This window comes from Leucoraja erinacea, chromosome 6 (assembly GCF_028641065.1).
Source record: "Leucoraja erinacea ecotype New England chromosome 6, Leri_hhj_1, whole genome shotgun sequence".
NCBI lineage: Eukaryota > Metazoa > Chordata > Chondrichthyes > Rajiformes > Rajidae > Leucoraja > Leucoraja erinaceus.
The window spans coordinates 50570985-50597238 of NC_073382.1; the positions used below are offsets into that span (position 1 = coordinate 50570985).

Consider the following 26254-nt stretch of genomic DNA (forward strand, 5'->3'; position numbering starts at 1 on the left):
ACGTAAATAAAGATATGTTGTTCAGTAAATTTGCAGATGACACCAAGATTGCTGGGGGGCACAAATTGTGAGGAAGGTGGTCAAAGTATACAGCAGGATATAGATCAGCTACAGAAAAATGCAAATAAATGGCAGATGGTTTTGGGAGGTTGAATGTAAGGGGAAAATATACATTTAATGGGAAGACCCTTAACAACAATGGGATTTTGAGGTCCAAGTCCACAACTCCCTGAAAGTGGCAACAAGTAGATAGGTCACATTTGGCGTATTGCATGCAGTTCAGGGGAGACAATCTCCTACCCCACCCCCCCAGGCTGGAAATATCAAATACTAGAGGTCATAGGTGAGAGAAAAAAGTTGAAAGATGTCGAGGGCACTTTTTAAAAAAAAAATTTTTTAAACACAGAGGTGATGTGGAGGCAGATACCATGGTGACATTTAAGTCTTTTGGATGGTCAAATGGGCCTGTTCTGTAGTTCCAAGGACACGGAGAATCCTCTATCTTCCACAACTTAAAATACTGATGCCAGCTTGGAACTGACCAGAAAAACCTGTTCATCATTCCAGTAAAATTTGTTTAGTGTAGAAATACATCGGCTGCAATGTTTTTTTCAAATAAATCATTTTGCCAATGTTTAGTAATACCACTGAATTTTGAGACAATCAACCAGGACAAGGTAATATGCTGCTGAAACACTTCAGAAACACTTTTATTGAAAATATCAACTTTGGTATCAGTCTGAAAAACATCAATAAATGTAAAAAAAAAAATCATTAACTGCAGCCTTTCAGTAGTACATTATTTATATTATAATTTGTAGTAGAGCAAAATGGTATTGTATTGTAACAATATTAAACAAATTTACAGAGTACTCAGTGAAAGATTTTTTTTAGTCAAATTACAATGAACTGAAATTAAAAAATGTTCTCATTTACATAAAAATCTTGATAATACCGAAAGGAAAATGAAGATATGCTAAGTATCATAGCGTATCTAAGTATGCTCAATTAGAAAATAAAGTTCAGATACATCAACTTAGCTTGAACCAAGAACAATACAGTACAATTAACTAAGTTACAAAAAATGTGCAGCTATAACCAAACAGCAGATTACTGAAAGTAGTTTCAAATCTGATCAATATCTTGTTGGTACTCGTTACAGAGATTCAAAGTAAATTATTTTCACGTAAATCTTCAGAATTGTGTCTCTGGAGTATAGTCCTTTTGTATTTTGAATATAGATATCTACTGGGTCAGGCTGAAACATGTAGCCACTAGTTAACAAAGGGTTTTTATTCTACAACGGTGGTGCTATATAAACTGAACATGCTGACGAAGTCTTCCACTTTTTCTCAAAAGAAACTCAGAACCTGAATTCCAATATGTAACTGCATTATTGATGAAATCTCCATTTCATCTATTGTTCAACTACCATAACATTCAGTAATCCATTATCCAGGTATGAAATGGCTATAAGACAGTAAAAATAAAGCAAACAGAATATTTGATAACTTACTATCACATATCCAAATCTGCAAGACCCTTTTCCACAAGAGAAAGATGAATCAATGATTCTTCTTCATACAAGAATACCGAGACTTCTGGATGTGAACTCTGAAGAGTATTTTAAATGTCAAAAATCAGTCACTTAAGAATGATAAAACAGTGCAGACTGGACAATGTTAAAACTGATACTGTATTTTTATAAGAGTTATGGATAACATTGAAAATCATTTATATATTGTAAAAAAACCCACTAAATACAAATTAGATAAACTATGTAAGTCAGGCAGCATCAGTCTATCTATTTCTTCCACGGATGCTGCCTTACCTGCCAAGTTACTGTTCAGGATTATAGCATTGCAGTTCTTTGCATCTCCAGTTATTTGCATTCCTTGATACACCATGCACATTTCTGTTTATTTTAGGATTTTTTTTTGCATATTTTGAGTTGCCAAAGCACTGGAGATCTTTTTGAAATGAGATTTATCTTAAATTATGAATTCTAATATTTACTACTGTGGTAATAATAGTATATCATTTAAATATGGGAACAATATCACTAAGGGATGTTTTAACATTAAAATTCTCTTCTAGTTCTTTATTTCACTTCAATCTTTGGTTACTAATTTTAAAGTTTCACTAAGCAGCTTGCCTCCATTTAACACGCATATTGTTCTGCTTATCCTTCAAATAAATCAGTTCTCCCTGCCAAAATATAACATGCAAGCTTATCTTGACAGTTTAACTATTGTAAGCAGAAAGAAACTGATTGAAGAATTGTAGTGCACATTCTATATTTTATAGAAAATACTTACAACCAAGAATGCTGTAAGTTGATTCTCTTGTACAATGTCAATCATAGTCCATAGAGCTTCCATGGACCACTCCGGGCTGTAAGCAAGTCGGTCCATTTCATTCATTAAAGCTGGTGGTTTAAAACCTGCAAGCTTGACTTTGATGGCTCGTGCTGGATACTGCACCAACTGTGCAGGGATCTGTCGAAGCCTGGCATTTAAGAAATTAGATCAGACATTATGCACAATACCAAAAATGGCAATTGAAGTCTTCCTGTCTTGCAAACCTGACAGAGACCATGAAGTTGGTCGTGGAGGAAGTGCTTGACTAGGAATCACAGCAAGAAGGATTCTCGAGCCAGGGCTTACAATCATTGTCTGTCATTACCTTAGTTCTGGTTTCCAGCAAACCCTTTAGCTTGCAAGGGATTTCAAAGACCTCACATATTGCTTACTTTCTCTTCATGCAGCAGAAATTCCTGAGGACCTATTTTTGAAATATTTGTCTGCACCTCTACTATGAACTGTCTTCCTTGAAATGACAGTACACAATTTCAATAAGCTCAATGACATATCATCCATCAATCATTGTTTTGTCAAGAGAGCAATACATGCCTTCGTACTACAAACAAATTTAATGCTTAAGATAGAAATTCTTATTGTAAAAAATTCCAAGTGGAGGACAGGGAAGCATACAAGGTTCTGTAGTAACAAATGTCTCGCTGCACTACTTTTAATAACTTTTTATAACTATATTGGATTTAATATGTACTTTACCTTCTGTACAGTAGGTGTGAGGATGTTGGGAAGAGAGAAAGCAACTTACATGCAAGCAAGTGTTCTGGATTTTTATTGAAACATATTTGAAAAGATCTACATAATTAGCAAAGATGCCAGATTATATTTTAGTTTCTCTGAAAAACTCTTAAAAAGTGGCCATGACCCATTTCAAATATCTCTGAAAGAACTCATCTAATTGCAAAACAAATCTTTAATTGGATAAGGTAGACTATTAGTAGCTCTGATTAAAAGAGTATTTCATTGCAACAAGAACATATATTCACACACCAAATCTTAAAAGATCTTTTCGGGTTAGTTACCTTGTATGTGGAAGCAATGCAGTGGAGCCAAAATCAACATGCTGTACAAGAATCGTCAATGGATGAAGTTTATCCAGTGATAGTACTTTTGCTCTGTACCATCGCCCATCGCTATATTCAACAAGGCAAGGCATTTCTGTAAAGAAAATTTCAAAGTTTCAAACTAATAAGCAGATTTAACAAAAACAATCGGCAAAACAAAACCTAACCCTTTACTGCTATAAAGTAATCAACTATATGAATATGATATATGAATAAACATGTCAAAGCCCAAGTACAAAATCAGTGCAGATGATTATTTTGATCTTGTAAAAACATTAGTACTGTATTTAATTTTGGGTTTGGGTAGTACAGTTTTCTAATAGTCTGTAAACGTGTTGGAGTCAGTCATTCCGCATAGAAACAGGCTCGTTGGTCCAACTTGTCCATGCCTACAAAGATGCCCCATCTACACTAGTCCACCTGCCCGTGTTTTTCCAATATTCCTCTGAACCTTTTCTATCCATATAGTGGTCCAAATATCTTTTAACTGTTGTTGTAGTACCTGCCTCAGTAACCTTATCTGGCAGCTTGTTCAATATACCCACCACCATCTGTGTGAAAAAGTTGTCCCATAGGTTCCCATTAAATCTTTCTATTCTCATCTTGAACTTATGTCCTCTGGTTCATGATTCCCGTACTCTCGGTAAAATACTGTGCATTCACCCTATCTATACCCCTCATGATCTTTACACCTTCACCCTATCTATTCCCCTCATGATCTATCTCACCGTTATAACATCACCGCTCATCCTCCTGTGCTCCATGGAATAATGTCCTAGCTTGTCCAACCTCTTATAGCTCAGGCCCTCAAGTCCCAGCAACATTGTCGTAAATCTTCTGCACACTTTCCAGCTTAACAACATCTTTCCTATTGGAGGGTGACCAAAACTAGCCACAATACTCCAAAATGTGGCCTCACCGACATCTTGTACAACTGTAAAACAACATACCATATACTCAATGCCCTGACTGATGAAGGCCAATCTACTGAAAGCCCTCTTGACCACCCTGCACGTCACTTTCAGGGAACTATATAATCACACTCCTAGGTCTCTCTGCTCTACAACACTCCAGGGCCCTGCCATTCACTTTGAAGGGAAGATAAGACACAAAATGCTGGAGTAACTCAGTGGGACAGGCAGCATCTCTGGCGAGAAGGAATGGTGATGTTTCGGGTTGAGACCCTTCTTCAGACTGTTTAGGGATAAGGGAAACGAGAAAAGGTCCTGACCTGGTTTGATTTCCTAAAATGCAACACTTTGCACTTACCTGCATCAGGCTCTATTAATCATTCCTCAGCCCATTTGTCCAGCAGATCAAGATTCTGTTGTAATATTTGATAATCATCTTCACTATCTACAATACCACCCACATTAGTGTCGTCTGAAATCTTACTAGTCATGCCTTGTACATTCTCATCCAAATCTTTGGTATAAAACACAAACAGCAATGGGCCCAACACCGATCCCCGAGGTGCACCACAAGTCACAGGTCTCCATTTTGAAAAATATCCTTCCACCATCACTCTCTGCTTCCTTCCACGAAGCCAATTCGCTATCCAGTTAGATAGTTCTCCCCAGATTTCAAGAGCAGCCGATCATGTTGAGCCTTGTCAAAAGTCTATCAAAGGTCCATATAAAGAATGTCTATGGCTTTGCCATCACCAACCTAAACTTCTAATGGGCAATTCTACCCAACCTCTAGAACTGCAATGCAGCATAATTAGAAGAAAGAAAAATTAAAAGATGACAGATGGATTGTAACATCCTGGCCAACCATCTCTGCAAAGCCCACTCATTCCCCATGGTCAAGCCAACCATGGTCAATCAAGTCCCTCCTGGAATGGTTCATAGGATACAATGAATTTCTTGAGGACTTTCCCTGCACTGATTTTCTATATTCTGATTTGATTCGAGTTTACTTGCAACTCTTTGAGCAGTGAACATTTGATTTAAACACATTTTACATGGTAAGCATTTGTTTATTGCAGTCTTTAGTTCGTCTGTTTAAGCAGATAGAGTATACAGAAAAAAATTGCAAATTATCAGTTCGACTATGATTGGGGATATGTGCAGGAATAAAATAAAATCTGCTTGCTTTGTAAGGGCATTGGAGACCTTAATGTTATGGGACTAAAGTTAATGTTCACATTAACACAAATTTGTTGGAATTCATTTACAGCCATTTGTCGATTAATTATTTTCATGGAAAACATTTTGTGAAGCAAAATTTTGTTTTTGAGAAAACTGAGGAAATGCAGATATTGTTATTGGTGGAGCGTGATATGCTATCGCTTATGACAAAAACATTTTGTAGGTCAAAATACTCCAAAGAGTTGATGGCAGTATTGCAATTTGTTTTTTAACTCAAATGTTTCAAAATCAAGCAGTTCCTATATGGCACATTATAAGGATTGTTATTAAAATGTTATGTTTAATAGTTTTATAGATTTGAGCGAGCTATTGAAGTTATACTTTATCAGAGAACCAAATGAAATAAATCTAGTTGTCTATACCAGATCTGAAATCTGTAAGTAAAGGAAGAGCTTCTGCATTTGGATTAAGCTCCCTCAGAGATTGCTCAAGATCATCTTCAGACTCATAGCTTATGCCACTATCATCGGTATCACTGTCGGATCCAACATTTTTCCTTGTACCAAGGGAGATATACACCTTAAAATAAATTGCATAGGATTAGCACACAGATCATGCCATTCATCGCAAACGGTTAAGTGGAGTTTAAACTCCAGGCGAGTAATGTCCCAAATACCAACTTTGTTCCTATCCTTTATATTCTCTTATCTTCAAACGAGTACACCATGATATTCTTACATGTTGACACGGTTTTCTGTTCAATTAATAATAATGATAATAAATTGCTTTGCTAAATCACTATTTAAACAAGGTTTTGAATTGATTTGACAAAGCCCAGTTAGCATCTTCGCTGGTGACAAGGTAAATTTTAGAGAAAAGGTGGTGGCGTGGAGCGTTTTGGAAGATAATTCCAGATCTTACAGTAAAACACTAAAATTGTGGCTGCGACAGTTGAAGACGACAAATCTTAAATCAGGACTCTTCGTCAGACTAATGGAGGGGGAGAAAGCTGGTAGAGAAAGGTAGTCCGGCTAGAAACTGGCATCTGTTAGGTGGATGCAGGTGTGAATGAGTGATTGGCAAATAGGTGGAGTGACTAGCAAAGATGGAAAGTTGAAATGGAGACAAAGGGGGTACCAGGTTAACAAAGAACAGTAAAATGTAAAACTGAAAGGAGGGATATGTGTGAAATGTGACGGAGATGGAGATGGGGAACTCACAATGGGGAGCGGGTGGAGATGAGCGCTAGGAGTGGAAAGGGACAGAACTACAAGGATAGTGGGAGAAAGGTGTGCGTGCATGGGGGAAGGGTAATGTTGAAATTGGAGAATTCAATGTTCATGCTGTTGGGTTGCAGGCTGTCCAAGCCGAACACAAGGTACCATTCTTCCACTATGCGTATGGCCTCACTTTGACAGTAAAGGAGGCAGGGGACAGAAAAGTCAGAATGGGAAGGGGGAAGGAGAGTATAAAATGTCTAGTAACTGGGAGCTCCACCAGGCCTTGGTGGAACGAGTGCATGCGTTCGGCAAAACGGTCACCTAGTCTAAGTTTGGTCTTGCTGATGTAGAGAAAATGCTGTTAGGTCAGATTTTTGAAAAATAAAATATTCACTGTCAGATTTAGGGAGCAGGACATGGGGTTTGAGTAGACCAGCTTGCTGAAGGTTGGAAGGTGGATGACAGCACAAGGATATTGAAAGAAAAAGAGCTATTGAAAATACAACAGGGCTTGTAAGAGGGAATGAAAGGATCAAGAAATGGCAAAACAGAAAGGAGCTAGCTATAGCTAGGTGTCAGCTGATCTACATCGGGGAGACTAAGCGTAGGTTGGGCGATCGTTTCGCCGAACACCTCCGCTCAGTCCGCAATAACCAACCTGACCTCCCGGTGGCTCAGCACTTCAACTCCCCCTCCCATTCCCAATCCGACCTCTCTGTCCTGGGTCTCCTCCATTGCCAGAGTGAGCAACAGCGGAAATTGGAGGAACAGCACCTCATATTCCGCCTGGGGACCTTGCGTCCGGATGGCATTAACATTGAATTCTCCCAATTTTGCTAGCCCTTGCTGTCTCCTCCCCTTCCTTAACCCTCTAGCTGTCTCCTCCCACCCTCCCATCCGCCCGCCCTCGGGCTCCTCCTCCCCTTTTCCTTCCTTCTCCCCCCCCCACCCCCCATCAGTCTGAAGAAGGGTTTCGGCCCGAAACGTCGCCTATTTCCTTCGCTCCATAGATGCTGCTGCACCCGCTGAGTTTCTCCAGCAATTTTGTGTACCTAAGGAGCTAGCTATGCTGAATTTGCAGGCTACATGCCGGGGATGTAGGTTTATTACGTTCAAATTCAACATTGAGTTTGGGCTACCAGATGAAGTTGTCAACTTTTATGACAAGGATCCCACAATATTTTCTCAAATTACAATAATGAATAGAGAAATGGGATGGGTGGTTGGAAGGAGGCAAATGAAAAACTTGGAATGAGATTAGCAATGGTCAAACCAAAGAGGAAACCAGAAAGGCTTTTTGTGAGGGCACTTCTAATAATTCCAATCAGCAATTATCATGAAAACTTTAAAAATACAAAGTCCAATTAATCTTCATCAGGGTAGCAAGTGTTACAAAAAGTGAAAATTAATTATTTTGGAAACATTCATCTAGAGATAACATGCAGAATTATTAGAGCCCTTGATATCATCTCAGAGACCAGAAGGACAGTTCAACAGCCATCCTGTTCTAGCTCTACATACATGGGAAAGCAATACTCTTACATCCCTGCATGCAGCCAGCTGGAAATGTGGATTACAAAAATCAACACAGCTTCTATCAATGTAATTGGCTCCTATGAAGTTGTGTTCCCATACATCTTCCAGACAAGGGGGAAATAATAGATTAATTAAGAAGTATTAAACCTGGTCATTTCAAAAATAAATCAGTGCTTGTGCTTTCTAAGCTGGTAAATTTATGTAACAAGTTTTAATCTTTGTACAATTCATATTTAGTTTGTGGAGGCAAGGAATCATAATTTAAGAAACTGATCCAACGTAAAAGTACATCAATATAACAATACATTAATTTCATTGAAATAATATTTCATAAACAAAATCGATCTGAAATCTGCCTCCAGAAGGCTGCTTACAAACCTGATTGGGAGTTTCTAGGTGCTTTACAGTTACTGGGAAAGCCTTTCCCGGCATAGGCAACAGTGGATAATCATACTCTGGTAACATGACCATTTCAAACTGTGAAGATAGTAAGCTCTGTAAATACAGATTTCAACATTAGAATATTCATTTCTTCCCACCAGGCTCCTATTACACTCAGCATTTCTTGACATAATCGCCTTGCTTTTGTGGAAGATTAATGCATTTATTAGAGTTCAATGGTCAGTTTTAAACTAGAAAGCAACCTAAAAAGACTTCACTTATTGTTCATCTCAATATGAGTGTCTGACAGGAAGATTTCAACTTCTAGATTTAGGGCGGCACACTGGCACAGCAGTAGAGATGCTGCCTCACAGCGCCAGAGACCCAGGTTCGATTGTGACTACAGGTGCCGTCTGTTCGGAGTTGGCCTGTTCACCCTGTGACTGCATGGGATTTCTCCAGTTTCTTCCCACACTCCAAAGAAGTACAGGTTTGTAGGTTTAATTGGCTTCTGTAAATAGTCCTTTGTGTATAGGATAGAACGAGTGTATGAGTGATCGCTGGTCGGCATGGATTAAGTAAGCCGAAGGACCTGTTTCCACGCTGTATCTCTAAAACTAAAAACTAAATTTAAAACGTCCACCTTGTTTTCCCTCTAATATCCTCCTATTCATACTGTTGCAGAATTATTGGATATTATGGCAATAAATAGTTCTAAATAATCTACAATATTTCCGATAAATAAAAAATATTACTGAAATTACTCAAGTGTTTAGGTTGTATCTGCAAAGTGAAAATCAAAATTTACATGTGCTGATATGGCAGGTCCTATAATTGCCATCAAGACCTCTCTCTCTCCCTGTGGAAATGAGGGCTGGGGGCTTAAATAATGGGCTTCACCTCTACTCCATCATGTAGTCTAATCAAAGTATAAAAGATGACCGTGCTTGCAGAAGTTCACGACTAATACTAAAATTAACCTTCGTTTAACTTTTGGTAGCAACTGAAAAGCAACGACAAGGGACATATTCACAAGAGCTCAACATTTTATTCGTGTTCAGTAACATCTTACTTCAAATGTCAAATCCCAGTTTTCTTCAGGTATATTTTCTTCATTTAAACCAAGTGAATCTTTCTGCAGAAGAAAAAAAAAATCACTATCCAGTGTGCTACATTATAAAACGTTTATAAAATAACCAAGTATTTTATTTTTGTTGTCAGCTTAAACAGATGATGCACAATGGTAAAAATCAAATTAAGGCTCCAAATAACAGTTCCTGGCTGATAGCCAATGACAGTACCTAGGAATGGGCAGATCTCTATAAATGAGATTTCATTTTTACTGCTGGCACTGATATTCTTCCTCTTCTGGCTGCAATTCTAGATTGCAAACTGCAAATTTCAGATTTAGATATTCAAAACATTTGCAAAAAGTAGCATTAAGAAGCTTCTGGAGACAACTCATTGCTCTTCTCGTTATTACCAATCTAATGTCTCGTGATTTTAATTTTATAAAGTGCACAAGATATGTGCAGGAGAAGATTCACACCTCAGGATAGGTAGTTTCATAAGTTCAATAGTATTAGGAGCAGAAATAGGCCATTCGACCAATCAAGTCTACTTCGCCATATCATGGCTGATCTATCTCTCCTTCCTAATCCCATTCTCCTGCATTCTCCCCATTACGCCTGACACCCATTTTAAACCAGAATCTATCTTTGCCTTAAGAATATCCATTAACATGGCCTCCACAGCCTTCTGTAGCAATGAATTCCACTGATTCACCAACCTCTGATTAAACAAATTACTCCTCATCTCATTCCTAAAGGAATGTCCTTTAATTCTGAGGTTATGGCCTCTGGATCGAGACTCTCCCACTTCAGAAGAAGGTTTTTACATCTGTTAAATGTCAACTTTAGACACACACACGGCATATTTTTGTTGAAAATGCACACCATCCTATTCACGATTAATGAATTGATTTGATATATTAGATAACAAAGATTATAGTTTATAGACCAATTTGCATGAAAAGAGTTTTCCTCCCCACAAATACAGTTTGACCAAATATTCCCAATATTTTGTTCCTATTACAGTTCTTGCCCTTTCTGCTTTCCTTATTCCTGCTTAAGTAAGAGGCCTTATGAGTAATAGATAGCAGGAACAGAACGACATTCAATTTTTATGTAAAAGTTCAAAGTGAAATGTTTATTACTTCAATTTTGGCAGGAAAAATGATAATTATTGGTCGGCAAACATAGATGATAGCCAAAAAGAACTTGCTGATAAAGTTCAACGGTTTAAAGTTTCAAATGTATTTGTCACATGCACCATTAGGTGCAGTAAAATGTAATTTACCATGCAGCGTTACAATTAAAAAAAGACATAATACACAACATAATTCAACACAGACATCCAGCACAGCATTCCTCACTGTGGTGGAAGGCAATACAGTTCAGACAGTCCTCCTCCTCCACCTCCTCCCTTGTTCACCTGTGTTCGGGACCCTGACCCTCCGCAGATTTCCAAGCCCCCTGGTCGGAACGCTGTTGAAGTCCCCACTGCGCTGCTGAAGCTCTGGGCCCGACTCCAGGAAAGGGCGCACCAAACCCGCTGTAAGGCCGCGAGGAGGGGGGGGCGAAGAAGCGACAAGGAAGAAAGTCGCATCTCCGTCGAGGTAGGTGCCTGAAAAACGGTTTCCCCCTATTCCCCCCCCCCATCAACCCCACACAAGACATACTGAGAAACACTAAAACATACTTTCGGACATACTTAAAAAAAACAAAAAAAGTCGAAACAACAAACCCGCTGCAGGAGAGGCAGCCGACTCGCAGCACCACCGGAACTGGAAAGTTGAGGAACTTCAGAATTTTGGAAATCTGACGAGATTTGGTTATATTTGTAGTTTTACCTTCAATGTTAAAGCAGCTTTTATAGTTTGAACAGCATGATTGTGATGAATCATAAAGCAGGAAACAGACATTCCATCTAAGCGAAGATCAACTAATAATGCTGGTGGGCAAATTTCTGACGGCACCTAGAATACAATTTTTGAACAAGAGAATAAAGAACCAACATTAATGCAATCTATCATCATGACACCTCTCTCTGAACCTATGCAGTTCTGATGAACGTGTTCCACCACTTTTTGACACATTCCAGTAACTACAATTTCTGCACCAGTCTCCGGAAACTGATCTATCTTAGGATGCTCGGTTTCCTCCTTTCCTTTGTCGTTATTTAAAAGAAATAAAACACACAAATGAAAGAGCAAATCTGTTAAATTAATGTCCACTGTTGTCTCATCTCCTCATCTCCCTTATAAACATCTTGCTCAAATTAAATCTAATAGAAAATGTTTTTTTAATTGTTCTTTTAAAATGTTTGTTTTATGCATATGAAGTGACCCAATTGGAGCCAAATGTTTTTAAGTAGATTTATGAGATACAATTCAAGGGAATCTGATCATTTGCCCTCACCACAAAATCCAATAACACCGAAGACTTAGAAAATTCAAGTAAGTTTTTGAGTGCTACCTGAAACCCATGTAGCTGCACTTCTGAGTCGAGCGCAGTCCAACTTTACAAAAATATGGAGAAGGTATAAGAAATTGCACATGCTGGTTTGCAAAAGAAAGACACAAAATCCTGGAGTAACTCAGCGGGTCAGACAGCCTCTTTGGAGAACTTGAATGATGACGTTTCAGATTTGAAGAAGTGTCCCAACCCGAAACGTCACCTATCCACATTCTCGACAGATGCTGCCTGACCTGCTGTGTTACTCCAGCACTTTTGAAAAAAATACAAAAACATAATTTAAATGTAAGTGCAAGTCAAGTGCAAATACCAATGTCACACCAGAAATCCTGTAAAAACTCTTACCATAAGAGTACATACATTGTTTAATGTAGAGCTATGTCTTTCATTTGATGGAAATAATATTGATAATATTAATATCTCAAATGTTTTCTTATCATTTTCAACTTTGTATCCATTTAGATTTGAAAAAAAATGTAATTATACGTAACAATTACATTAATACCAAACATATTTAGCTTTGATAAGAATGTTGGTGTAAAACTGCTCGACATGGCTACAACGTAATTACCATGATTTCAACTTCTAATATTCTCTGTACAAGTAATTCTCTCAAAGTGTCGATAGCATCTTCCTGCCACTTGTTTCCTACCTGTAAATAGAAACAATTGGCCTTTCAGTGCAGTCTTGTCCATTTATATATAATTCTAAAAAGACACATGTATGTTTTCCTCAAACTATTTTGATCATTTTGTGCATCTATCTACCTATACATAACTAAAGCTCTGATCATGTTATACTCCGGTTTGCGTGACCATTCTATTTATGCAAAAACGATATGCGATAGCGCTATGATTGTTCGCCAGCTTACTCACCATTCTCCTGCGCTGCGATTGCACCAAGTTTCGTTCCGATCGGTGGTCTAATGTAAACGTTAGCGAGGTTTAAAAAATCTTAAAAACCACGCATGCGCAGATTGATCTCCTCTCCTGCCATTCAGCGCCACGTGCATTGGTATTTCCTCCTGTCACTTCGCGGGACGATCCGCCCCTTCCTGCAGCATCGCGTCTTTACCAGAAGTCCAGTCCGGGGCGGGGCGGTGTGGGATATGTCCCCAATCGGAAAGAGACTCTGATTCCGGTGGTGAACATCCAGCAACCAGTGCCCGCTGTGAGTCACCATTCGCACAGTCAGCTCCAGCCCCTTCCCCTCTGGCCCCCCTCGCTGGGTCCCCCTGCCCCCCCTCCCCCACCACAACTGCCCCCCCCCCCCCACACCCCTCCCCCCCTACAACACACCCCCCCCCCCCCCACACACCCCCCCCCCCCCTTTCCCGGCTCCACAACGCTCGCTGCCCCCCCCCACAGACCCCTCCCCGCCCCCACAACCCCCTCCCCCCACACCCCCCTCACCACCACCCCCCCCACACAAACTCCCTTCCCCACGCACCACTTCCCACTCCCCCACCCACCCCCCACAAACCCCCCACCCACCTCCCTCCCCCCACACCCCCCCCACACAAACTCCCTTCCCCACGCACCCACTTCCCCCTCCCCCACACCCACCACCCCCCACAACCCCCCCAGCCCCCGCCACCCTCCCCCCACAACCCCCCGCCCACACCCCCCCTTCCCCCTCGATCACGCCCTCCTCCCCCCCGTCTCCCCTACCTCCCGGTCCTAATGACACCCCTTCCTCCACAGTTGTTGAGAAGAAATTATAGACAATGAAAGGAGACCATATTTTGGAAAATTGATCTGGTTGGTCAGTCAGGACAAACCTTACGAGGCCTCGATCAGAAGGACTTGGGGCCCCCGGAGCGTTGTCGGAGAAAGGAGGGTAGCTAATGTTATCCCACTTTTTAAGAAAGGAGGGAGAGAGAAAACAGGGAATTATAGACCAGTTAACCTGAGGTCAGTGGTGGGGAAGATGCTGGAGTCAATCATAACAGATGAAATAGCGGCACATTTGGATAGCAGTAACAGGATCGGTCCGAGTCAGCATGGATTTACGAAGGGGAAATCATGCTTGATTAATACTCTGAAATTTTTTTGAGGATGTAACTAGGAAAATAGACAAGGGAAAGCCAGTGGATCTAGTGTACCTGGACTTTCAGAAAGCATTTGGTAAGGTGCCACATAGGAGATTAGTGGGCAATGTTAGGGCACATGGTATTGGGGGTAGAGTGCTGACATGGATAGAGAATTGGTTGGCAGACAGGAAACAAAGAGTAGGGATTAACGGGTCCCTTTCAGAATGGCAGGCAGTGACTTGTGGGGTACGCAAGGCTCGGTGCTGGGATCGCAACTATTTACAATATACATCAATGATTTAGATGAAGGGATTCAAAGTAACATTAGCAAATTTGCAGATGACACAAAGCTGTGTGGCAGTGTGAACTGTGATGCCATGAGAATGCAGGGTGACTTGGACAGGTTGAGTGAGTGGGCAGATGCATGGCAGGTGCAGTTTAATGTGGATAAATGTGAGGTTATCCACTTTGGTAGTAAAAACAGGAAGGAAGATTATTATCTAAATGGTGGGAAAAGGTGTTAGTACAATGGGATCTGGGGGTCCTTGTTCATCAGTCAATGAAAGTAAGCATGCAGGTACAGCAGGCAGTGAAGAAAGTGAATGGCATGTTGGCCTACATAACAAGAGGAGTTGAATAGTGGAGCAAAGAGGTCCTTCTGCAGTTGTACAGGGCCCTAGTGAGACCACATCTGGAGTGTTGTGTGTAGTTTTGGTCCCCTAATTTGAGGAAGGACATTCTTGCCATTAAGGGAGTGCAGCGTAAGTTTACAACATTAATTCCCGGGATGGCGGGACTGTCATATGCTGAGAGAATGGAGCTGCTGGGCTTGTCTATATTACTAAAAGTCTGATCTTGACCACTTCCTGTTGTTCTGTATATTGATTTTAGAAAAAACACTGCCACTTACGGCTGTGATGTTTGGCCATCTTACTCAGAGTACCCCTCCGCTGTGTAGGGCAAGAGGATTTTTCCCATTGATGGAATATAAAAGAGTTATTAGTGTTTAAAAAATGTTGAGATTCTCTCTCCTGAAGACCACGGCGCTTCCGGAGGGACTATAAAACCCGGAAGTGTTGAGTGCCTCAGTCAGTCTCTGCAAGAAGGGGGAGCGAGAGGGTCACGTCCCTCAGTCTGAGCTGCGAATAACACTGAACACATGTCTACTAAACTGTGAATGTGGTTTTGCTGACCTTGAGTGCCCCTAATGTGGTTTGAAAATGAAAATGTGGTTGTTTTGAAATAAAGCACAGCAAATGATTAAAAGTCTAAACTCTAAAAACAAATGTGTTATTAGTGTTTAAAAATGTTGAGAATATTTCTCCTGTCAATCACGCCATGAAGGCCACACCCCTTCCGGTGGGAGGGAGAGGGATTATAAAAGTGTGGGTGTGGCACAGTCTCTACAAGATGGAGGAGGGAGAGGTCACGACTATCTGAGCTGTGAATCAACTGAACACACTGAAATTCTACAGAACTGCGAGTGTGGTGTTTATGTGGTGTTTTGTGGTTTTATGGTGGTTTCACCCTGCTTGAAATGGTATGAAACTGCATTTCAATTTGGTGGCCTTGCACCCTGCATGAAATGGTATGAAACTACATTTGAATTTGGTGGCCTTGCACCCTGCATGAAATGGTATGGAACTGCATTTGAATGTGGTGGCCTTGCACCCTGCATGAAATGGCATGGTATGAAACTGCACTTGAATTCGGTGGCTTTGCACCCTGCTTGCACCCTTCTTTCTTGGTTCTTGGTTTCTTGGTCCTCCAAAATAATCCAAATGGAATTTAAACTGGAGGTGCTTGAATGGTAGGAAACTGCACTTGAATTCGGTGGCCTTGCACCCTGCTTGAAGTGGTATGAAACTGCACTTAAATTTGGTGGCCTTGCACCCTGCTTGAAGTGGTAAGAAACGGCATTTGAATTTGGTGGCCCTGCACCCTGCTTGAAATGGTAGGAAATTGCATTTGAATTCGGTGGCCTTGCACCCTGCTTGAAATGGTATGAAACTGCACTTGAATTTGGTGGTCTTGCACCCTGCTTGAAACGGAATTTCAAGGAATAGCCATGTCAACTGCCAGCCCACCAGCCGTGAGTGAGCTGCCACCTCAAGAATCCATTTGTCCCACAATGTCCATACTAACCTGTCCCCGTTCCCAGCAGTAGGACACTTCCCCACCAGACCCTGCTTAAAGCCGTCCCCCTCCCTCGGCTACAGAACGCTCCCCACTGGCCCCCGCCTGAAGCTGTCCCCATCCCCGGCTACAGGATGCTCCCGCCGGCAGCCGTCCCCCTCCCCCGGCTGCAGAACACACATGAGACACAACAAGAATGAATGGATTGAATAAATCTCATCTTTTACGTTTATATTGTTGTTATATTTAAAGAGTTTTTCCCATTTTAAGCTTTAATAAATCTTTTTTCCACTTGCCGTGGCCGTCCGCCGCATCTGTGCAGTTAGGGGCTATGGGTGAGTGGTGGAATATTGCATTGGGGAATCGGTTGTGTTGGGGGAACGGGTTAGTGGTAAAATATTGCGTTGGGGAATGGATTGCGTTAGGGGCCAGATCTCCCGTGTGACTGAGACCCAACGGTTCCCACTTAGTCTAGTATCTACTAAAGTGTGCTTTTCACCTCTGTTTTTTATTTATATTTTTCCTCTTTTCAAATAGTTTGTCTTTGGAAGATGGTAACAAAGCAGAAAATAATCACTACTTCCCTCCAACTTGATTTTGAATGTGTATGTTATTTAGTGTATGCTATCTCGTCTGTTGTTCCTGGTTTAGCACACTTCAGAAAGATCTTTTCAATACGAATTAGTCAAAAGGGATTTGGTGTGACTCCACATCCTGCTCATGGACACCATAGATCCTCCAAAAGGCCTTGCAGATTATGTGCTTTTGGAGTTTTAGCAAGTTCGCAAAAAATTTGTTGGCAAGTGAATGGCAAGCACCGTTCCCAAATGCAAAATAATGTTACAGTGTACAGCACAGAAACAGGTCCGTTGGCTTTACATGGTCATCTGAATGTATAATCAAGCTAATCCCATTTTCTTGCATTTAGTGTGTATCCCCTATTCCTTTCCCATCCATGTATCTGTCCAAATGCTTTTTAAAATGCTGTGATTATACCTGCCTTACCACCTCGTCTGGCAACTAGTTCCATAAACCCACCACCCTTTGTGGCAATACTTGCCCCTCAAGTCCCTTTTAAATCTTTCCCCAATAACCTTAAACTTAAGCACTCTAGTGTTAGACTCCCCTATCCTTGGAAAAAGAACATCAACCTTATCTATGCCCCTTATGAATTTTATTAACTTTTATAAAATCACCCATACGCACTGAGCACTTCAGTGTTAACAATCCAAGCCTGCCCAACCTACTGTTGTGACTAAACGCGGCAAGAACCTGGTGAATCTCTGCTGCACTCTTTCTAGCGCTATCCTCTTCTTTTTGTACTGTGGCGACCAACACTCGACACTACTTCATGACAATTTAAAACAAAATCTTGACTCATTTTCCAGGGTTGGAGCATGAGTGGCAAGGCAAGTGTGTATTATCTATTTCTTACTATTCTTGAGACCACTCAGTCCTTCTCATGATAGGTTTTGGGTGGGAATTCCTAGTTTTAAACTCAGCAAAGGAAGATGAAGACAAGAGACTGTAAATACTGGAATCTTGAGCAAAAGGCACGCTGCTGAAGGAACTAGGTAGGTTAGGCAGCATCTGTGAAGGGAAATGGACAGACCACACATGCATCTGCTGTCCTTGTCCTTTTTGGTGGTGGAGATCATAGGTCTGGGAGATGCAACCAGACTAACAGATGACAACTGCAGTAACTTTTGTATTTGACACTGTTTGCAGCTACAACACAATGGCTTTGGGGAAGATTAATATTCTGGGTTGATTGCGTTGTCTACTGAGCTTTTACCTTGAGGTTTGTTCAACCTATTTAAGGTCATCAACAGCAATGTTAACGTCTTTCTCCCTACAAAAGCTTTCTGACTAGCTGAGTATTTCCACCATTTTCTGATCAATACAAACTTTATAAGCAGTGTAATTTAATCCAAAACAAAATCACTTAATCAATAGTAGAAACTTACTGGAGTCACACCATGAAGCTGAAATGGCAGGCAAAGCTCTGGAATTTCAGGATGCATAAGCTCAGGATAAACATGGCACTGGGGGATTGTTTCAGTGTATCCACCATCAACGTAGTGTACCTAAAATCAAGAGAATATATATATTTCACAGCATATGTTTTCACATTACAATCAGTAGAAGATTTGCATGTTAAAGGTTAAAGAGAGTATCTGAATTTTTAGTTTTGTATTCCTCAAATTTTTAATCAAAGGGGTCACTAGTTATGTGAGTAAATAATTCTAATCAATTCAAAATTATTTAATAGAAAACTGTCATCATTTGATGTTAAAAAAAATGCTGAATGTTTCATCAGGTGAAAAGATTGGACATGAGAAATGCAAGCATACATGAGAAAAGGACACAAAATTGTAGGATGCAATTTTTAAAATGGCACGTTCACAGGATCATAGAATCGCACAACACAGAAATTGTGCCACATATTTACGCAAACGCAATTTTGCCTGCATTAGGCCCTTATCCCTTAATGCCCATTAATTTCCTATTACCTGTCCAAATGCCTGTTGAGCATTCAAATTGTATTTGTCTCGACCACTTCCTCCGGAAGCTCATTCCAGATAGCCACCATCCTCAGAGTGACAAGTTCATACCTTTGCATTTCTCCCTCCCATATTATACCTGTGCCCTATAGTTCAAGAACACGTGCAACTAGGAAAAAAACTCTTGACTATGATATCTATACTCGTCATAATTTTGGAAACCTTTACAAGGCCACCCTTCAGCTTCCTGCATTCCAGTGAGAGCCCTGCTTATCCAATCTCTCCTTATAACTACTGCCCACCATTCTTGGCAACAACCCGGTGAATATGTTCTGCACTCTTTCTAATGCCACTATGTCCTTCCTATAGAACTGTACGTAATACTCAAAAGTGTTGTCTAACCAATGTTTCAGAGAGCTATAACATGTCCCAACTCCGGTTCTCAATGCCTCAGCTTACAAAGCCAAGCATATCAGATACTTTATTCGCTACCCTTTACACCTATTTATCTGCTTTCAGCCAGCTAGACTTACACCCCTAAAGTCCCTCTATACATCACCCATATTAATATCTTCACCATTTACTCCATGTCCTATGAGAATTTAATTTCCGACAATGCGTTCTCACACTTATCTGAATTAAATTCCATTTGCCAGCACTGCATCCTTAGACAACCTTCTTCACTATCTACGAATCCAATTTTCGTGTCATCTGCAATGTTTTCATTTAAGTGTATTGTAAGCAACAAACATTCCAATACTGATCCCCATGGTACACCATTTGTTAGTCTTCCACTCAGAAAAAAAACTATCCATCACTATTCTCTACTTCTTTATCGTCAAGCCAATTTAGGATTAGGTTTTCCAACTATTTGAATGAAAAAATAACATTCTTCACCCTCAATATGCAGCTACAAAAAGGAATGTACAACTAAGTGAAAATTATAAATTTAAAAGACTAATTGGTTTATGATAGGCACTCCAAAAGAAATTAAAAAAGGACAACAAATGAAATGGTGGAAAAACATAGAAGGGAAATCTGAGTCTCCTGAAGAAGGGTCTCAACCCAAAACATAATCTATTCCTTTTCTCCAGAGATGCTGCCTGACCTGCTGAGTACCTCTAGTTATTTGTGTCAATCGAAGGGGGAATCTGATGTGGTTATGACCTACACTCATGGATTGTTAACATGGCAATAGCATGAGTAAGTTACATTGAGGTTGACAGAAAACTTGTCTTTGCAGACTTAAGTAAATAGACAAAAAGAACATTATGTGGGAAATAGTAAGGTTGTTCATTTTTTTTTGGGGGGGGGGGGAAATCAGGTTAATATGTGCAACATGAATAGTAATGGCCAGAGATCAGGATGTTTTTGCACAATCACAGGATGTGAGCATGCAGGTACAACAAGCAATCAGCGAGGCAAGTAACATATTTGATTTTATTGCAAAAGGGATGCAGCAAGAGTGTAAAATTTACTGCAGCTCTACAGGGCTTTTGTATGATAAATTTTGGAAAACACTGGCAATATTAACAGTAATAAATCACCATGTTTTAGCAATGTTACAAAATTTTGAGATTTTAAAAATCAAGTCTGCAATTTATCCCATCAGATAAAGCATAACAATAAGTTTAATTTGACACCAAATTCACTTTCATATCTCAAGTATTAAAAAAGTTATGGCCATTTTCATACTCGGAAATTAGCATCCTGTTCCCTATTGATTTTCAATGGACATTACAAAAAAGCTGTGATCTTGGATAGTCAAAAGCCCATTTCTTAAGGAAAGATTAACATTTTTAAATAGCCTAAGTGTCCAAAGATTATTCACAAATAATTCACAATATAACATGATTTTTATATCTAATTTACATTAATTTATAGGCCAAATGGAAGGAATTTAGTGTTCAATTGCTGTAAATAAATGCCCATTTAAATCGGCTTTCTAGTGGGTTTCTGTGAACGCGCTGGTTTAGAACGTTGACATCGCGCTGGATTAGTGCCGTCAAATGCCGAGAAAAATACTGCGGGATATAAAAAGCCCAAAATGAACTACTCGCTATAGATAACTTGATATATAGGGTTATATATATGCCCCATTTAATGTAAAAATAAGGTACATACCTTTAATTGTTTGCTTTATAAAACCCTGGGGTTGCGAGAGGTTGCGGAATGAGACAGTAATTTTAAAATTATTATAACTATATTATCGAGGCCTATAAAACTAATAATACCATTTGCGACCGGGTCTTGCAGCGATTTTTCGTTAATGATTTACTAGGCTGAACATCTGCGATTAGTACAGCCTAGTAAAAATCGCGTTTTAAACCCGCCCCCTCCAAACAGCGCCAAAATCGCGTACCTGGCTGTGGGCAGATTCCCAATGACGATTCAGGTAGGTTTTGTAACATACCTACATGTTTCAATACAGTGCATTCAGAAAGTATTCAGACCCCTTCATTTCTTCCACATTTTGTTACGTTACAGCCTTTTTTTAAATGGATGAAATTTTTTTTATCATCAATCTACATCCCAGAACGAAGAAGCAAAAACAGGTGTTTAGAATTTCTGGCAGAGGAAGTAAAAAGAAATAACTGAAATATCACATTTACATAAGTATTCAGACCCTTAGCTATGACACTCAAATTTGAACTTGGGTTCATCCTGGTTCTATTGATTATCCTTGAGATGTTTCTACAACCTGATAGGAGTCCACCAGTGGTAAATTAAATTAATTGGATATGATTTGGAAAGACACACACCTGTCTATATAAGATCCCACAGTTGACAGGGCATATCAGAGCAAAAACCAAGCCATGAATTGTCCATTGACCGAGACAGGATTGTGTCGAGACACAGATCTGGGGAAGGGTATAAAACAATTTCTGCAGCATTGCAGGTCCCGAAGAGCACAGGGGCCTCCTTCATTATTAAATGGAAGAATTTTGGAACCACCAGGACTCTTCATAGAACTGGCTGCCCGGCCAAACTGAGCAATTGGTGGAGAAGGGCCTTGGTCAGGGAGGTGACCAAGAACCCGATGGTCACTCTGACAGAGCTCGAGCGTTCCTCTGCGGAGATGGGAGAACCTTCTGGAAGGACGGCTATAACTGCAGCACTTCACCTATCAGGCCTTTATGGTCGTGGCCAGACGGAAGCCACTCCTCAGTTAAAGGCACATGACAGCCTGCTTGGAGTTTGCCAAAAGGCACCTAAAGGACTATCAGTCTATGAGAAACAAGATTCTCTGGTCTGATGAAACCAAGATTTAACTCTTTGGTCTGAATGCCAAGCGTCACGTCTGGAGGAAACCAGGCACCGCTCATCACCTGGCCAATACCATACCTACGGTGAAGCATGGTGGTGGCAGCATCATGCTGTGGGGATGTTTTTCAGTGGCAGGAACTTTGAGACTAGTCAGGATCAAGGGAAAGATGAACGGAACAAAGTACAGAGAGATCCTTGATGAAAAACCTTATCTAGAGTATTCTGGACCTCACACTGGGGTGGAGGTTCACCTTCCAACAGGACAACGACCCTAAGCACACAGCCAAGACAACACAGGAGTGGCTTTGTGACAAGTCTGTGAATGTCCTTGAGTGGCCCGGCGAGAGCCCAAACTTGAACCTGCTCAAACATCTCTGGAGGAACCTGAAAATAGCTGTGCATCAACGCTCCCCATCCAACTTGACAGAGCTTGAGAGGATCGGCAGAGAAGAATGGGAGAAATTACCCAAATACAGGTGTGCCAAGCTTGTAGCGTCATACCCAAGAAGACTTGAGGCTGTAATCGCTGCCAAAGGTGCCTCAACAAAGTACTAAGTAAAGGGTCTGAATATGTAAATGTGGTAGTTCAGTTATTTCTTTTTAATTACTTTGCAAAAATTCTCTAAACACCTGTTTTTGCCTTTTTTATTATGGGGTATTGTGTGTAGATTGATGATAAAAAAAAAATGAATTTAATCCATTTTAGAATAAGGCTGTAATGTGACAAAATGTGGAAAAAGTGAAAGGATCTGAATACTTTCTGAATGCACTGTATATTGCATGTGTACTTTACCTGCGTACTATTAAGAACATTAAAGGAAAATGAAAATATTTCAGGGAAGACAACTCTACATATCTACCGTAAATTATTTTTGTCTACAATCATATTTTTGTAACCCTTTACTTTAATACTAATTGCATAAATAAATGTTCAATGCATCTTACCATGACAGATCCCCCAATAACTTCCAAAATCCTTCCTCTATACCACAGTGCATCCAAGCCCTTAACAACACATCCTTCATTTTTGCGATAGCAATATGGTTTCAGAAATGGTAAAACTTTAAAGCTAGCACCAGTCAACATGGTGAATTGATCTTCTGTATTCAAAAGATTAACATTTTATAATGGTTAAGAACAATTGTTAATTTGAATAGTTCATAAAAAAGCTATATAAAACCCAAATACATCAAAAAGAACAAAATGCTGACATTCCTCATATTTAATTTGAACATGGAAATATGCCATTCATATTAAGTCTTTGTAGGATCCTGTATCACCAAATGAGATCTACCTTCCCTGTTAAATACACTCTAATCCCTCTCACATAACTATTAACTCCCCCCGTTTTCCTGCTACATTCCTGTCCTGGGTGCAATTTAGCTGCCAATTAACCTTGTAGCACATCTTTGTGACGTGGAAGTAAAGAGAACACACAAGGAAAACTCGCTCCATCCCAGTGAAAATGTACAAAAATCTAAACAAACAGCCGAGGTCAGAATTGACCAAGGTTGACGGAGATTTGTATTACTTTGGAATGTGAATATAAACATTTTGAACCATGACGCAGCAGTAGTTGCTGCCTTACAGGGCTTGCAGCGCCAGAAACCCGGGTTTGATCCCGACTATGGGTGCTGTCTGTACGGAGTTTGTATGTTCTTCCCCGTGACAGCGTGGGTTTTCTTCGAGATCTTCGTCTTCCTCCCGCACTACAAAGATGTACAGGTTTATTGGTTAATTGGCTTGGTTAAGTGTAAATTGTCCCTAATACGTGTAGGGTAGTGTCAATGTGCAGAGATCGCTGGTCGGTGCGGACTCGGTGAGTTGAAGGGCCTTTTTCCGCACTGTATCTCTAAACTAAACTTCAAATGAATTATCAAAACAAAAGCTCAGGAGCCACCAATGAACAAAATACAGAAAAGTCTCATAATTTAAATTTAATTTTAATAGAAACTTTTATCCATGACAATGTCCATCTTTAGCACAGCAATAGGTGCAGGAAAACGTATGACCAGAACATTTCTAGTCACCGATTTAATTTTTTTTTTAACCTTGAGAATTGCATTTGATTAACAGTCTTGCATTGGTATTAAATGTGCCGCTCTTCAGCAATTTAACCTACATTTAGCAACAGTTAATTTTGTACTACCTTGGGAGTAGGAACTCCAATGGTAGGAATTTTAAAAGGGAAAGATTGAGCTACTTTATAAAAATCACAGCAGAAGCCTAATTTTCCCACAGACCACTCCTTTGGCTTCTGCTGTTTAGATTGATTGGACTATTGAGGAGGTTTGTAGCCATCTTGATAGTATTTGAGCTATCCAAAAATTAAGATCGAAAAGTTAAGATCATGCGTCTTACTAACAATGCCACAAATGATAGCAGCTGACAGATTCCGTGCTAAACTTTGAGTGGAGAACAAAAAGGTTTTGAGAAACAAAAATTCCTCTATGGAATAAAAACTGCGGCGTCATTTTGCAAGCAGCATTGCAGATAAAAGAAACAACATAAACTAGTGCTATAACTATTTATCTGCAAGTATTGAAAAGCTCTTCCCTCTTTAGGATGCTTTTAAAACTTAAGCAAAATTTATCATGCAAATATATGCTGAACAGTTTTATATGAGTCTATTCTCCCATCAAAAATTTCATGCAATTGCTGGCTGACTGCAACTCAAAGGTTAAAGTGTAATAATATAATCAGAATTAACGCATTAAAACTAAACAAAAGTCATGAAAGACCATGTGGACTGCAATTAGAAAAATCTGTGAAATTATGCATGTCTCGTTGAGCAACCTTGACGATCTTTCACTTACTTGATGACAATGGCATTCCATAGATGATTCCACCATCACCGACCCCTGTTACTTCAATGTCAAAAATATTCATATTTGGTACAACAGGTGATTTGTACACTTTTTTAGATGTGCAATCTTCATAACCGGGTGCCAGATATTCAATATTTTCAGGTGCCAGGCCCAATGACTCATGCCTGTCAGTTTGCTTCATCTTATACTGTACATCTTTAGTATCTGGTGCAGTTGAACTTAAAACAAACATTTTATTGGTCAAATATAAAGATCTAAAAATCAACGTATGATATACTGAATAAGAAATGTACAAATCAAGTATAGCCTCCATGTTAGTAGATCCTAATTGATAGCAACTGCCAGAGTAGAGGTTGACACTCTCGTTCTTCAACCCTTGGGGCCTGAATCGTGTTGGACTATACTGATCAGGAGAACTGTTTTTCTAAGTATAGACACTCCCCGGCCACACGATGGTTCAATGAATTGTTGGTAATGAGAAATTTCTGCTGTCATATGGGATAGCAAACGTTGCACCACTTACAACACACAACACAGAAATAGGCCGTGCAGCTCAACTCATGCATGGCAACCAGGATGCCCATCCACACTAATCCCATTTTCCCCGTGGTTGATCCAAATCCCTCTAATTCTTTTCTATCCATGCTAGTTAGTTTCCAAATCACCAACCACCCTGACCTGGAAGTATTTTTTTCTTTCTTTAGACGTTAATCCAACTCCAACAGGCGTAGCCACTTCATTAAATGCGTTAAATGGGTTACAGTGGTTTAGGAAAGAAGCCCCCCCCCCCCCGGGTCCCCCTATGTTATCCCACCATCCCTCACGGTGGTCCCCCCATGGCAGGTCCCCATTGTTCTTCACAGCTGTCCCCCTCCACGCCGGGTCCCCATCATTCTTCCCCTCCCCCCTCACAGTTCATCGACCGTTAATCGCGGTCCTCCCCCCCCCCCCCCCCCCCCACCGAGACTCCCCTTGCTGCCGAGGCCCCACCGCCATCGATGCTCCAAGTTTAGCTTATTGTCACGTGTATCGGGGTACAGTAAAAAGCTTTTGTTGCGTGCTAGTCAGCGGAAAGACTATACAAAATTATTATCGAGCCGTCCACATCGTATAGATGCATGATAAAGGGAATGATGTTTAGTGAAATGTGATTAAGAAGAGCTTATTTAAAGTATGAAATGCTGCTGTTGGCACAAAGATTTAAAAGAGTGAGGCGATGTGTGATTGCAGTTCCACTTCTGTGACCAGCATGCAGAGTCACTATGCTTGGGTACCATCTTGG

General features: G+C 40.3%; 1 protein-coding gene across 1 annotated transcript in view; it reads right to left on the reverse strand.

Annotated features, from left to right (window-relative positions):
- Nucleotides 1-708: 708 nt before the first annotated feature.
- rnf17 (ring finger protein 17) overlaps nucleotides 709-26254 on the reverse strand; it is a 92131-nt gene continuing 66585 nt past the window's right edge. The window contains exons 25-35 of the mRNA XM_055637565.1: nucleotides 24961-25190; nucleotides 23090-23244; nucleotides 18341-18460; nucleotides 12777-12857; nucleotides 11581-11706; nucleotides 9742-9804; nucleotides 8667-8783; nucleotides 5955-6111; nucleotides 3398-3533; nucleotides 2319-2508; nucleotides 709-1614 (exon numbers count right to left, since the gene is read on the reverse strand). Of these exons, the coding sequence (XP_055493540.1) occupies nucleotides 1519-1614; nucleotides 2319-2508; nucleotides 3398-3533; nucleotides 5955-6111; nucleotides 8667-8783; nucleotides 9742-9804; nucleotides 11581-11706; nucleotides 12777-12857; nucleotides 18341-18460; nucleotides 23090-23244; nucleotides 24961-25190 (1471 nt within the window). The 3' untranslated portion in view covers nucleotides 709-1518. The remainder of the gene's footprint in view (nucleotides 1615-2318; nucleotides 2509-3397; nucleotides 3534-5954; nucleotides 6112-8666; nucleotides 8784-9741; nucleotides 9805-11580; nucleotides 11707-12776; nucleotides 12858-18340; nucleotides 18461-23089; nucleotides 23245-24960; nucleotides 25191-26254) is intronic.